The sequence below is a fragment of the Protopterus annectens genome, chromosome 5.part0 (genome assembly GCF_019279795.1).
Source record: "Protopterus annectens isolate FY-2018-M chromosome 5.part0, PAN1.0, whole genome shotgun sequence".
Classification (NCBI taxonomy): Eukaryota; Metazoa; Chordata; order Ceratodontiformes; family Protopteridae; genus Protopterus; species Protopterus annectens.
The window spans coordinates 1,714,643,373-1,714,658,273 of NC_056735.1; the positions used below are offsets into that span (position 1 = coordinate 1,714,643,373).

At 40.0% G+C, this 14,901-nt stretch overlaps 1 protein-coding gene across 1 annotated transcript in view; it reads right to left on the bottom strand.

The window, feature by feature from the left end:
- The window catches only part of GPR156 (G protein-coupled receptor 156), a 1,210,147-nt gene that overhangs the window by 951,938 nt on the left and 243,308 nt on the right, over positions 1 to 14,901 (bottom strand). Inside the window, exon 3 of the mRNA XM_044071505.1 lies at positions 8,838 to 8,962. Within this exon, the coding sequence (XP_043927440.1) occupies positions 8,838 to 8,962 (125 nt within the window). The remainder of the gene's footprint in view (positions 1 to 8,837; positions 8,963 to 14,901) is intronic.

A 14,901-nucleotide genomic window follows, 5' to 3' on the forward strand; every position in this document is an offset into this window, starting at 1 on the left:
TTATGTCTTTGGAAAAAAAAAAACATATTTTCACATGTCCCACGGGTACTTGAGTCACATCAGCAACATGTGGGATCAACCTAAGGGAATATCCTTAATAACAAGTGAAGAATAAATTGTACATTCTTTCTGGGTGAGGATACTAAATTTCCTAGTGTTAGCAACATACCTTGGCAAAGGACAGACATACCCACAGGTTCTATAATCTAGTTCTGCCTCTAGTCCTTTGATCTGATTCTGCCTCATTCACACCTCTCAACCTCTTAGTGCAAGAAATCTGGACAAAACCTAAAATAATGGGGGGACAAAGGCCCAAAAAGTAAGGACAGATGTTAAATATTGCTCTTATAAACTTACAAAGTTTCTAGAATAACAGGACCCTGCAACAGTAAGGAACTATTCCAAAACAAACTACATTATATTATAGGTTCATAGGTGTGTACTAGGCTAATGGCAATGGAGCCTTTACAAGCCTAGCCCATAGGATTACCCTGGCATCATGCCACCTGACCTTAGTTTCCAGTGCCTCTGTCGAGTAGAACCACTGGAGTGATCCCCGGGGTGAATTTTCTATTCCCCATCCGCTCATCAAGATTTCTCTTGAAGAGGGCCAGTGAGGTGCTCTGTTTGACATGTATGGGAAGTCAATTCCATAGCATGGGCAGTCTCTGGGTTATGAACCTGTCCCTCCAGCACATTCTGTTGATTGTGGTAATGATGTTGAGGTCTCTGAAGTGTGTGGTGCGGAGGGATTGGGATTTCTTTAGATGTAGCATTTCTAACAGAGCTGGGTCAGACATGGATTTATAGGTCAAGCAGAGATCACCTCTAAGTAGGCGATAAGAGACAGAGAATAGTTGGAGTTTTTTTGAGTCTGACCATACAGGACAAATGTTTAAGGCCTAGGATCCTCTTTGTGAGATACGTTTGCGGCCTCTCCAGTTGTTACAGGTGTCTAGTGAGGTACATGCCAAATGGGGCATTGTACTCGATGATTGGCCTAATTAGGGAAGTATAGAGGGATACAATGACCTCTTTCTTCCTGGAAGCAAAACCCTTAGTAATGAGATGTGCCACATAGAAGGACTTTCTGACCACTGTGGCAGTGTGGTGGTCAAAAGAGAGGTTGCTGTCAACCTGTGTTCCCAGATCTCTTATAAAGCCTTCTGTGTTCAGTGGACTACCATCGATGTGGTAGTTCATGGGAACTGGGTTTTTCCCAAAGGGGATGATGACACATTTTTTGGCATTGAGCTTAAGGCCATGGTTCTGACACAAGTCGTTGGTCTCAGTGAGGCCTTTCTGTAGGATGTCGACATCACTTGGGTAGTTAATAATGGCACTCATCTTGCAATTGTCTGTGAACTTTGTCAGCCAGAGTCCCTTTGTGTTGGATTGGACTTCTGAGAAGTAGATACCAAACAAGAGAGGACCCAGGACCGATCCCTGTGGGACTCCACTCGTGACGGGTCGACAGTCTGACTTGGAGTCAGCTAGTTTCACACTGTGGGTTCTATCTGTGAGCCAGTTTGCAACCCACCTAGTGATATAGGGGTTGATGCCTAGCTTAGAGAGTTTTTCTATGATTCCTGAGTGGGGAATGGTATCAAAGGCCTTGGCCAGATCAAGGTAGGCTGTATGAACCACCTTGCCTTCATCCACAGCTCTGGTGACTGACTCAAAGAAGTCGACCAAGTTGAGCAGGCATGATCTAATTCAATGTCCCTCTCAACCCAAGTTCACAGCAACCTATGAGATCCTGTACAACCATATAAATGGATGTATAGATGCTGCTATACCTCCTACAAGTACTCCCAAAACAAACTCTAAAAACAAATCACACTGGTGGAATCCTAACCTTAACAGGGTATGTAACAAAAAGAAAACAGTCATAAGCATAAAATCAGGATGAGCAACTCTCTTTAATAAAGTAAACAGGAAATGAAGAGGACAAATCAAGTCCAACAAGGCCAGTTATGAGGTCAGGATAGCCTCAAAGGCTAAAGAAAACCACAAGACTTTCTACAGCTATGTTCAAAACCTCAAAGGCAGCATACATCAGTGTGCCAAACTGTTTGTCAATGGTGCCACCTTCACTGAGCACAGTGACATGGCGTATCTGATGGCTGACAAATTCAGTTCAAACTTCACTTCTTAACTCCCCCCACCTCCTCCCCATAAAATACCTACTAGCATAACCCCCCTAACTATTAACAGGGAGCAGGTCCTGGCAGCACTCACTAAGGGGAAAACCATGCATACTGCCTACCAGGAACCTGGCTAAGGCATTCAATACAATGCAGTTGACCAACTCACCAAACTGGGCACAAACCTCACTATAACTCACTGGATTGCCAGCTAGCTCACATACACGACCCAGGAAGTGTGGACTGGTAATACCACCTCTACTAAGAGACTGGTCACCAGTGGGCTACCTCAGGTCTCTGTGCTGGGAACACTGCTATTTGGTATCAACTTCTCAGAGGTAAAGGATAATGTCAAAAGCCTCTGGCTGATCAAGTTTGCAGATGACTGCAAATTGGGAGCTATCATGGATTCTATCCAAGACACAAACATCTTACAAGAGAGTCTAACACAGACAAATGACTGATGCCAAAGTCTAGACTAAAACTCATTGCCAAAAATACATTATAGCGCCTTTTGGGAAAACTGCCACCCAGGCTAATTACTCCATCAATAAGACACTCCTAAAAGTTGAGCCAGTAGTCAGGGATCTGGGAACATATGTAGACAGTAGTCTGGTCTTTGACCAACATGTGTCCAAGGCAGTAAGAAAATCATTCTATGTTGTCCAACTTATAAGTAAGGACATGGAATCCAGGTCAAAAGAAATCATAGTGCCACTTTATTTGTCCCTTATCAGACCCATCATTGAGTATAGTGCCCCCTTTGGCATGTACCAGAACAGACATATGCAACAGCTGGAACTCCCACAATGTTCCTTGTCAGGAGAATCCAAAGTATAAACACATTGTCGAATATGGGTCACATTAAAGCCCTATCTCTATATTGTTTCTCCTACAGGTTACTGAAAGGTGACCTATGTCTAGCATACAAGGGATTCTGAGATCCACCTCTAACTGATCTTTTTCACATCTGCAAAATGAACAGCATCAGAGCCAATAGATACAAGGCTTTAAATATTGCTTGTGACATAAATAAGACATGTTGGCAAGGCAGATATGTGTCTATGAGAATCCCCATGCTCTGGAACAGGCTCCCCATCCATGTAAACTAGAGTCCATCCTTAACCCTATTTTGTTGTCAGATAGGCACTTCACTGAGGAGATGGGGACAGTTGTGTCATTGGCTAATGTCTGTAGCAAATCAGAAAACCAACTCCGGAGAGTTAGGGTATGAAATCTATAAGTCCGTAATAAGATGATGTCTCCTCAGTCGCTTTAACCCTCATCCCTAGTGGTAAAGGGGAATGAATGGGTCAGTTCTGTGGTTTGGTAAGTGAGCTAATCATCAGCAGGAAGTGGCCACTGTGCTGCTGGCATTACCAGAGAACATGAGAAGAGTGCATGACAGGCCAGAGGGGGAGTGGGGCAGTTGTGGAGGCAAAGTGGTACTGTGGGGGTACAGCTTAACATTATAGTGCCCCACTGCATGATCCTTGAAAGTGGTGTTCCCAGACAGGCACAAAACTGTGGAGGTGGGGGCATTTGCCTTACTGGCTAATGCCAGTACTGAACCTGAAACCAGCAGTATGAAATTTATCAGCTCACAGTATCAGCTGTCTCACTGGTCAATCTGACCCTCTCCCATAGTTGATGAAGGGGAATGAATGGTCCAAATGGGGGCTGGGCAGGTGAGATGATGATCATCAGGAGATGGCTAAAAGACAAAAAAAGAATTAAAGTGAAAAACAAAACCTGGGGGAGAGATCTATGATGGGAAAATACATATCAAGAGATGAGATACTCTTGCTTATTTCTCAATTAAGATCTTATAATGCTCAGGAACTAGATGCATACCTCTCAACTGTACAGATTTTCACAGAATGTACAGATTTTTGCCTCATATTTAAGGTCTGTTTTTCATAAAATTGTGGTTTTCTGGTAAATTATTGGTAAATCGTTAAAGTCTGAAGTTAGAAAATAATGACAGAAATTTGAGTTTCAGACTTCATACCCTTCAGAAAATTCATGCTAATGCAAAACCTGTTATTCTATCAACTTTCTAAGTTTGTAAGAGTAATATTTAAAAATTGTCCCTATTTTGGTCCTCTGTCCCACTTTTATTGATGGTATTGTCTGGATTTCTTGTTCTAAGTGGTTGAGAGGTATGACTAGATGGGTATACTGCTCTCTTTTACAAGTTTTTGATCTTACAGTCTTTAAAATTCTACTTAAGATTTACATATCTTTTCAAGTCAATGGTATTAATGAATTTTATATTAGCTATTAAAATGCTGTATTAATAGCTAAACCCTGTCTAAATGTTAGTGATCCCAAAAACTATCTGCCAGAAGTCTTGATAACTTATGATATAAAGATTTTGGCAAGTATTTTATACAATAAACAGGCATCTCATTCTATAGGTTCTCAGTTTTAATTTGGACTCATGCAAGGTAGACAAACACTGGACATTGACTTTACAATCCCTGAGGTTGCCTAATCAAAATCTTAATCATTCCTTGTTTGAACTTTTAATGTCTGCTTATAAGGCTTCTGAAAGGGTTGGACACCTTATTCCATTAAAGTTATAGAAATATTTAGTTTCAATTATTTCTATAATTAAATAAGAATTCTTCACAATACTTCTTTTACTTTTCTGAATATAAATAAAATGCTCTCTACTCTTGCACTGACGTACTAGTACTAGACAAGTGAATCCATAGCCCCGTCATTTTAAACTTAACCTTAAGCCTCTTTTTAATATTTTATGCAGAATAATTTTACTAAACTTCCTGAAATTATTTCATTTTTGCATTAGAAAAATTGTTTTTGTACATGAGATTTCAGAGGTTGTCATGTATCCCAAAAACTTCAGCATGTAGGTAGCCATGATGGTTTGAGGTAATATCATTTGATGCCCCATATCTGAAGTCATATTGCTTTCCCTAGCTTTAAAATTATTTTGTAGAAAATGGTATCCAGAATGAACCCCAAAAGGTTATATGCTGGATCGGTATCAACTGAAATTTGTTTATTTTCAGTGTTCGTCCATTGCTAAGTTAACCAGCCCCTTGTACTTGTGACCAAGAGCAAGTCATCCGTATATGGTATTCTGCAGCCTTTGGTGAGCTGTTATTCCTACCATACATTTCATGAACATTCCGGGGGTTGGTAAGAGACCAAGGGATACATATCTGAGGTGATAATGACTAGCTTCCACCTTAAAGTGCAAAGAAATCTGGACTTCTGATGTATCTTTATACAAAGGTAGGTATTTTGAAGGTCAAAAGAGCACATCCAGTCAACTCAGCATAGACATGGAAGAACTATTTGCACTGGTACCATGAATAATTCTTGTAGTACTTACAAATTTATTGAAGCATGAGGGATCTAGAATGGGCCTAAGGTTCTGTGTCTCTCTTGGCAGCAAAAAGAATCATGAGTAATATCTCTGTCCTCTTTATCCTGGTGGAAACTCCTGCACTGTTCTTTTCTTGAAAGGATAGTGACCTCTAAATTGGATTTTGACAGGATGGGATATCTAGCAGGGACTTAAGTTGCTGAAGGAATTTTGCAGCCTCTAAATAAGTCCTCACCCATTGGTCCTGAATGACATCAAACCACTTGGATATATGGATATAGCCTTCTGTCAACTGCCTCAAAAGGTGAATAGTCATGGAAGACTTCAGGGATGCTTCTGGCTGTTTGTAAAGTGACCACTGTTCCCTGAACTCTACTGGTTTTCTCTGCCATTTAGGGAATTAGAGACATTAAGGAAGGTAACCTGGCTTTGTTCCTGCCCATTTCCCTCTCCTTCTTGTGGAGGTTGCTGAGGGCCATGTCATAACCACATCAGATACTGCTCCTCTGCATTCTAGGAAACATCCTCTGAGGAAACGCAAACAAGTTCCACACCCATGAAAGTTTTGTTCTATTCCTCCACCTTTTTAAGGCACCATGTCTGCCTCCTCACTAAAAGAAGGGGGCCTATAACTGGGGAGTCCATAAACACTAAATAAAAAAAAATGTGGATAAGCAACTGTATAGCCAAATAAACTCATGTTGAAATTAAATGTTCCACCAAACAAGGAAGCTGCCAAATCCAAAGGAAACAAGATGTACTCTCCAACAATAAAACTACTTTATTCTCCTGTGCTTTAGAGAATAAAGTAGTTTTATTGTTGGACTTAGTCCATAAACACCACCTTATGTCCTCTGTAGTTTTGTTGAGACACAGCCAAGCATAACATCACACAGCAATGCCCACTACTACAGCACTGGCCGAACCTGCTGCTACTGTTTTCTTTGTAACATGGAATGCAGTTTGTCAATGTTTAATTTGTGCTACGTAGGTCCTTACCTTCCTGCTTTACTTCTCTTTCTGTCAGGTCCTTGGCCACTTGTTTTTTTATGGCTCAGGAAGTCCCTCTGAAAATAAGCCATGTGGGTTAGGTAGTATAGCATCTTCAAAGACTGAGGAGTAAAGATGGCAGAAATATAGTTTGTAGTCTGTCACTATGGACTCTGTGTCATGTAGACAGATAAGTGGAATAAAGGGTTGCTGTACTGACAGCGGGATCCAGCCTTGGAGTCACTGACCACACAGAACAATCTCTGGGTCCATAATATTTTGTCTGCTTTCTGGTATACTGGGATCACTGTATCTGAGTTATGTAATGCAAACTTGATAGCATTCATAATAATGATCACCAGTGATGGGAACAACCAAATGGTCATGTTGTTGAAAGAACATGCCTCCTGCAACATTCTCTAGGGTGATGGAGTGGGATCCATGGACCAACTCTCTTTCTCTTGCATAAGTCTGAGGAATTCACCAAGCTTGGGTTTGTCAGGGGATGACTCTATGGAAACAAAACCCTTCCTATTTTCAGCAGCAGCAGTGTGGAGCTCCTTTAGAGTGTCTGTGAGCTTTGGTTTAGCTGTAGTCTTAAAGGGCCTTTTGGAGGAAGGATCCAGCTCCACAGATGAGGCAGGACAGTTTTTGGTAGACTGCCATCAAGAAGCTAACACAGGTGACACAAGGGTGACCCATTGAGAAGTCTGGTTTGCAGCTGATGGGTGCAGTAGCAGGAAGTCTTGGTCCTGAAGTGGCATCAACACTGGTAGGTTTGCACCAAGAAACACAGCAAACATGCTTGCTACAGTGCTGCTCTACCTATCAACCTGGCTTACAATGCCACCTCAAACTGAATAATTATTCTTTACTGAGGTGTGTCAGAACTAACTTGGTCACAACTGATGCCAGAGAAAAAAAGAGTGGTGATTGATGTAGGAGTGGGACTCATGTTTGACACTGGGAACAGGCCTGCCAATGTATACAGCATCAGTGCTGCTGGCTGATGCTAAACTATCAATGCTGAATACCCCTGCTGACTCAGCTCTAGGGGTATATGGATAAAAAAAAAAAACAAGATCTATTGAAAGAGGTAAATATCTTCAGCCCTGGTAACCTAACTGTTACAAGCAATGCTCTCCATGTCTGTAAGAACTCTGGACAGTGAGTTGGAAACAAAGATAGTCAGTCAGAAAAGGAATTGACTCCCAACAGTAGAAATCTTTGGTATTAGGTGAGATCTGCCCCTGCCTGTTACATATTTTGTAAGTGGCCCCTGCCAGTTCAGCCACATGAAACTGTGGTGCCAGGAGTGAAGGCGGAATAAGGGCCTAGGGACTGCCAATTCAGCTCCTTATGGGATTACAGGGGCATGATGAGTTTTCTACTATGGTAATGACCCCCTTGCAAATAATTTCTGTCACTGGAGATCATCAGTATCTGAGGATCAGGACACCTGTGAGGAGAATGTTGTCACTGATGACCAGGAGGTACATCCTAGTGTCCTTACATAAGTATTTGACCCAGATGTCAAAAACCTCCTTGGAACACAATCTTACTGGGACCTTCTGCACCATTGCCTTCCACTAGATTATGTCTCTTTTGAGAAGAGGAGAATGGAATACTTGAAGGGGTCCTTGTCCAATATCAGCAGTATACAAATGTGGGGAAAGTGTGTGAAATGCCAGTTTAATATGTATCTTCTTCTGTGCACAGTGGCCCTATTAAATCCTGTGCAAATGCTGTCATGACAGTATTGAGCTGTAAACTATAAAAAATTATACAATATAAATGTACATCACTGGCAGTGGTTGTACCCACAAATTACATAATGTGAGTGTACATCACTGGGAGTGGTTGTATACCCACAACTCACACAATGTGAGTGCATATCACTGGGAGTCGCTGTATACCCACAACATACACAATGTGAGTGTACATCATTGTGGTTGTATACCCACAGGTATACTTTCAAAACAAAGGTTGAAACGTGTTTCTAAAGAGTCAATTGAAAACCTCTGAGGCTGTCAAAGCTACAGAGTAGTCTTACAGTCTGTGGCATAATGGCCTGCAAGTAACCTACTTCCACATCATCATTATAGGTACTTATAGTGTTGGAAAGCACATGAACCATATAATATACATCTGACACACATACTGTGTTGCAAAACTAATCCCTCTTGACTATTTTTGAATATAACAGCATACATCAAAAGCACTTAGTGTATACAAGATTTGTGTTTACAGCAAGACAATGCCATATAATGTTTGTGAACTTGCTTGATTTAACTGAAAGTGATCTAGGCAGTGTAAGGATCAAGGCAGTCTTTCATGCTTACCTGTTTCTTTTAAATTTGATTGTGAAAATCATAAATAGGACTGAGAGTGCAATACCAGATGACAATAGGGTACACATCACACCATAAAGAACGGGTGAGACATTTGCATCTTCAGAAGTGGTCTCCTAAAGAGAAAACAGACAAACTGAAATAATGTATTTCAGGAAGGAAAGCAAAGGTATACAACAAAAACATGCAAAGTAAACAAATATATTTACCAAGAATTGAGTGTATGAACTGGGGAAATTATGGATATAAATAAGATGAAATATAAACTATGAGAAACTAAAGAGTTATAGTGGTTACAAATGTGCTATGTGAAACATATACTGTAACATAATATTTATGATTATAGGATGCATTTTTGAAGCACAGCACTGAAATCTAGCACCAGTCCATGAAATCCAATGTGAAATGAAAAAAAAAAAAAAAACAATGAGATGGTTTAGGCCAATCTATAACTAAATATGACAGGTTAATTCGAATACTAAAAGGGAACTTGACTAGGCTTAAAATGGCCAACAAGTGCTCTATATATATATATATATATATATATATATATATATATATATATATATATATATATTTTTTTTTTTATTTTATTTATTTATTTTTTTATTTTACATTTGTTGACCGGGATAGTCCAACTGGATACATGTCCATTTTCAGCAGAGGCCCGGGGAGAAAAGCTCCAAAGGTGGTTACATATGCAATCATCACAATGTAAAGCTAGAATAAGAATCATAATAACACTGTACAAATAAAACACACTTTACAGTCTCAGTTAAATTTATACAGTCTCACAAACCTCTAATCTGGCTTAACAAATAAAAAGACATTTGAGTTCCATTTACAAACATAGTATTAGTACACTAGTATGAATAATGATTTAGTCAGGCTTGGAGCAGGGACATATCCATTGAGACCTGAAATACTCCTTGAGAGCTTTTTTGAATTGAAATAGGGTGGTATCTAGGGTAATGTTAGCAGGAAGTGAGTTCCAAGTTTTGCCAGCAGAGTTGGCGAACAGGGAGTCTCCATCTGAGTTGTTGGATTTGATGATTTGCACTACCAGTTTATTAGATGAGTGGAGTGATCTGGGGTTGGAGTGGGGATAGATGATGTTTTTCAGTGCAGGTGTATTTTCTGGTTGGTTCAGTGCTTTGTGAGCCACAATAAGTTGATTAAAATGAATCTGCCTGGGTAGGTATAGCCATCCGAGATAATTTAGATTTTTACAATGATGCGCTCTATAGGGAGACCAGTGGCAAATCTAGCTGTGTTATTATAGCAGCTTGAGAGTTTGTTAACATCAGTTTTATTTAGGTTGGCAAGTAAAGGGGAAGCATAGTAGAGGGTAGAGGGTAGATGGGAGCGGGCAATGGCAGTCCTAGCAGGTGGGGTAAGGAATGGCTTTATCCTATATAGTGAGCCCAGTTTTCTATTAATGGTTTTGATAGTTTTGATGACGTGCACATCAAACTTAAGATTGTTATCTACAATAACTCCTAGGAGTTTTGTATGGGCATCTGGGGAGATTATGGTACTATTATTAGACTTAATGGAGAGAGATAGCGTCGTGGATCTTTGGGTGGGGGAGAAAAGTAGGAGTTTTGTGTTGTTAGGATTTAGAATCAGACAGCGAGTGGCAAGCCAATTCTCTACTAGTTTTAAAGTACTCTGAGTTATTATTAGCAATTCTGTGAGATGCCAGTACAGATCAGCATTGAGTGGTCTGCATATTGAATGCAGTTAGCTTCAGGGATGACAGTGTGGAAGTCGTTAATAAAAATGGAAAACAGAAGTGGTCCCAAAATAGACCCCTGGGGGACACCTAGGGTGTTGGGTAGGAGGTTTGAGAGTTTGTTCTGCCATAAGACAGATTGTTATCTATTGTGCAGGTAGGATTCAAACCACTGGAGAGAGTGATTGCCTAGAGACATTGTTGCCAGGGTGTTGATTAGAAGATGGTGGTTAATCATATCAAAAGCCTTGGACAGGTCCAAGAAAAGGGCTGAAGATAACTTGTTGTTGTTCTTGTTATAATTTATTGCATTAGAGAAGGTGAGGAGGGCTGTGGTAGTGCTATGATGTGGCCTGAAGCCAGAGAGTTAGCCAGTAGGTTGTTTTGCATTAGAAAGTACAGAAGTTGTTTATGGATGCATTTTCAATAATTTATGCCAGAAGTGACAAGATGGCTATGGGTCTAAAATTAGATAATTCAGTAGAGTTACCACCTTATGTGGTGGTTGAATGGGGTCTGAGGTAACATTTTGTGTAGATTTGAAGAGTACAGCTACCCCCTCCCCTTCCTAGTAGAGGGATTGAATCTAAGTATATTATACCCAGGTGGTAGAATTTCATTATCTGAGGTTGATGGTTTCATCCAGGTTTCAGTTAGGCATAGAATATTGGGGGAATGGACTTGTAGGAGCACATGTAGATTATATACTTTGTTATTTATGCTACAAATATTTAGTTGGCAGACCAGGAGGGAGTTGGGGGACTTATTAATAGATAGTGATTCATCTGGGTTAGTTGCATATGAAGTTGCCCTAGCTAGGGTGGCAAGGCCAGGGTTGGGTGGATATCTCCATCCATTGCGAGGTTATAGCGTATATTTTCTATAAGCTTCAAGATTTTGTTTATACGTTTTTGATAGTGTATATTTTTAGCTGATGTATCTGGGTCTAATAGGCTTATAATGTATTGTGGGTAAGGAGTTGGTTATAGTAGTAACTAGTGGGTAACCTGTCATATTCGATACATCTGGGCTAGTTTGAGATTTTGGGCAGTGAAATCCTGGGTAAGACTGATTTTCATAAGTGGAGAGGAAATATGGAATTAACATGAGGGATAGCAGAGAGAGTAGTGACATTGCTTTGGATGGTAACATGGTTGGAGGCTAGATTAGTGTTATAGGCTTAGGGCCCTCAGGATCTTGTAGTTGGATATTAACTACTGGGGGGAGGGGTGGGAGCTGGAATAGTGTAAGCATTATAGTACTGACTGGTTCAGATAGGAGAAAATGGAGGGGTGAATGTGGGATGAGTTAAGCTGAGTAGAGGATTATTGATTGGTTCAGCTAGAGGGGGTGTGGTATTGTGGCTATAAAGCTGGCTACAGTGGGGGTGGGTAGAAATTCGGGGCCGGAAGGGGTGCAGAGTGAGCCCAAGCGCAGCGAGGGTGAGCAGAGCAGGGCTTAACCACACACAAGGATCTTGGAACCTGCAATTAAAGGTAAATATGCTTAGGTTTCACAGAGTAGGTTTTGAATGCTTAAAATTACTGTTTAAATTGTAAGTCAGGGGTATGCATTATTTTCCTTTTTTTACATACAATTTTTTGATTAATTTTGGGTAAATCTCTGTATTTTGCTTCCAATTTAAAGATAATATATGGGGGAATATATGGTAGGCATCTGGTATTCCTGCTGTGTAGTTTTAGGGGTTAGTACTGTAGCTGGAGGTAGGTAATAGTGCTATAGGCCCAGGTCAGCAAATGTGGTACTCATAGAGAGATTTAATGAATATTAACCTTAGCAGGGCTTTTTTTGGCCATTGGGTAGCTTAGAACAGGTTTGCAGAGTAATTCAGTTGGGTAGCGTCCTTCTTGCTGTAAGCCTTGCAGGACTGCTTGTTAAGGGGGATAGCTCCTGGTGGTAAAGATAGATTAAAAGAATGACAACAGGTTTAGGTTCAAGCATTTACACTATCTGCAGGAAATCACTATGCCCAAACAATAAATCTACAGCAACAGCTCAACTAGTTTCCCTGTATTAGTCTGTATAGCTTTAACATATCGGCCTTCCTTATCAGCATTCTAAAATACATTATAAATGCAAGCACCAAGTCTCCTTGACAATAGTTAAGCAGGTGAGCTTCTAGCCTGTTGGTAATACTTGTAGTGAGTCTTTTTAACCTTATAACTTGAACATTTCCCTCTGAGCTACTAAATACACAGTCCTATGTTTTTAGCTGACCGTAGCATTATAACTGCAATCCCCAAGGTCGCTAGGCTTTAATATTACTTGATAGACTCTATAAAACATTATGCCGTAGCTAGAGTTAATTGGCAAACACTTCCATGCAGTCTGTTATACTGTGTCCATTTCTGCTAAATTGTAATTAAATAATTAACAATGTAATTCACAGAATACACTATGTAGCCAGGCAAGCTTACTGGACTCTTTAAAACAGTTTGTCGTAGCTATAGAGCTAATCGGCAATCACATTTAAGCAGTCTATTGCACTTTGGACATTTCTGCTAGGCAATTATGAAAGTAGTAGCAAAGTTACTGGCAGAAAACATGAAATAATGCAAAAATCACTTGAATAAATTCACAATTAACACTTAGTACATAAGGTACATACCATGAGGGAGAGGGCTGCCGACTGCGCCTAGGAGCATTGACTATTTAAAAATGGCAGGGTCAGAGGTGTATTTCAAACCTCGCATACATAGCTGTCCAGGGGGAGGGGATCCTAGGTGTGATAGGCTTAACCACACACAAGGATCTTGGAACCTGCAATTAAAGGTAAGTATGCTTAGGTTTCACAGAGTAGGCTTTGAATGCTTAAAATTACTGTTTAAATTGTAAGTCAGGGGTATGCTTTATTTTCCTTTTTTTAACTTATAATTTTTCGATTAATTTTTGGGAAATCTCTGTATTTTGCTTGCAATTTAAAGATAATATGTGGGGGAATATATGGTAGGCATCTAGTATTCCTACTGTGCAGTTTTAGGGGTTGGTACTTTAGTTGGGGCTAGGTAATAGTGCTATAGACCCAGGTCAGCAAATGTGGTATTCACAGAGAGATTTAATGAATATTAACCTTAGCAGGGCTTTTTGGCCGTTGGGCAGCTTTGAACAGGTTTGCAGAGTAATTCAGTTGGGTAGCGTCCTTCTTGCTGTAAGCTTTGCAGGACTGCTTGTTAAGGGGGATGAGGGCTTTTTGGCCGTTGGGCAGCTTAGAACAGGTTTGCAGAGTAATTCAGTTGGGTAGCGTCCTTCTCAGGGCTGGTTATTAAGGGAGATAGTTCCATGAGGGAGAGGGCTGCCGACTGGATCTAGGAGCACTGATTATTTCACAGATATACATATATATATATATATATATATATATATATATATATATATATATATATATATATATATCTTATTACACACACACACACACACACACACAATGCTTATATGTATATATATATATATATATATATATATATATATTATATATATATATATATATATATATATATATATATATCTACACACACACACACATACACACACACACACACACACACACACACACACACTCACACACACACTCACACACATGCACACACGCACACACACCTATATCTATAGCTATCTTTATATACAGATATATTTAAATGCCTAGAAATTACTCGAACAGCTCTCCATTTTTTCATCCATCCTTGTAAGCTGCACAAACCCTCACCACTTTATTATCTTTGCTGCAATCATCCATTGGGTCCCAAACAGGTGGATGGTAGCCATCCTTCAGGCATTATAGGTGTCAGAGCAAGGTATTTCTTTATCTGTTTATTTAAATTTGTGAGTTGGGTAGTACACTGATCCACATGCACCAGTTTCAGGCTAAGTGACTTTTCAAAGAAGTCCACTATGGTAGAATGTTTCCTTCTCAATTGCAGGCAGTTGGAGTGATGGCTGAAGGAGGTATGCTGGAGATTGAACTTGCTTATACTCCAATGCAAGGTACTAATGCTACAGTTATTCACAACCATTTTAGTGACTGTTTAAAGAGTCGGGCTAACCCATTACTTTTGAGGGACAGGATGACACCTGAGGGTAAGCCGGTTACTGACAGTGATGTTGACTATATGCAGCTAATACAGAAAATACATGTTTTGGAACAAGACTTGTTCAAACTTAAGAGACTACAAATTCAGCGGTTTCACTTAGACGCTTACCTAGAATATAAAGTTGTCCCCAGAGGACTGAGAATTTTGAAAATGCTCAGCTATGATGACAAATATCCTCAGTTGTTAGCCAAATGGCAACAAATGAATTACG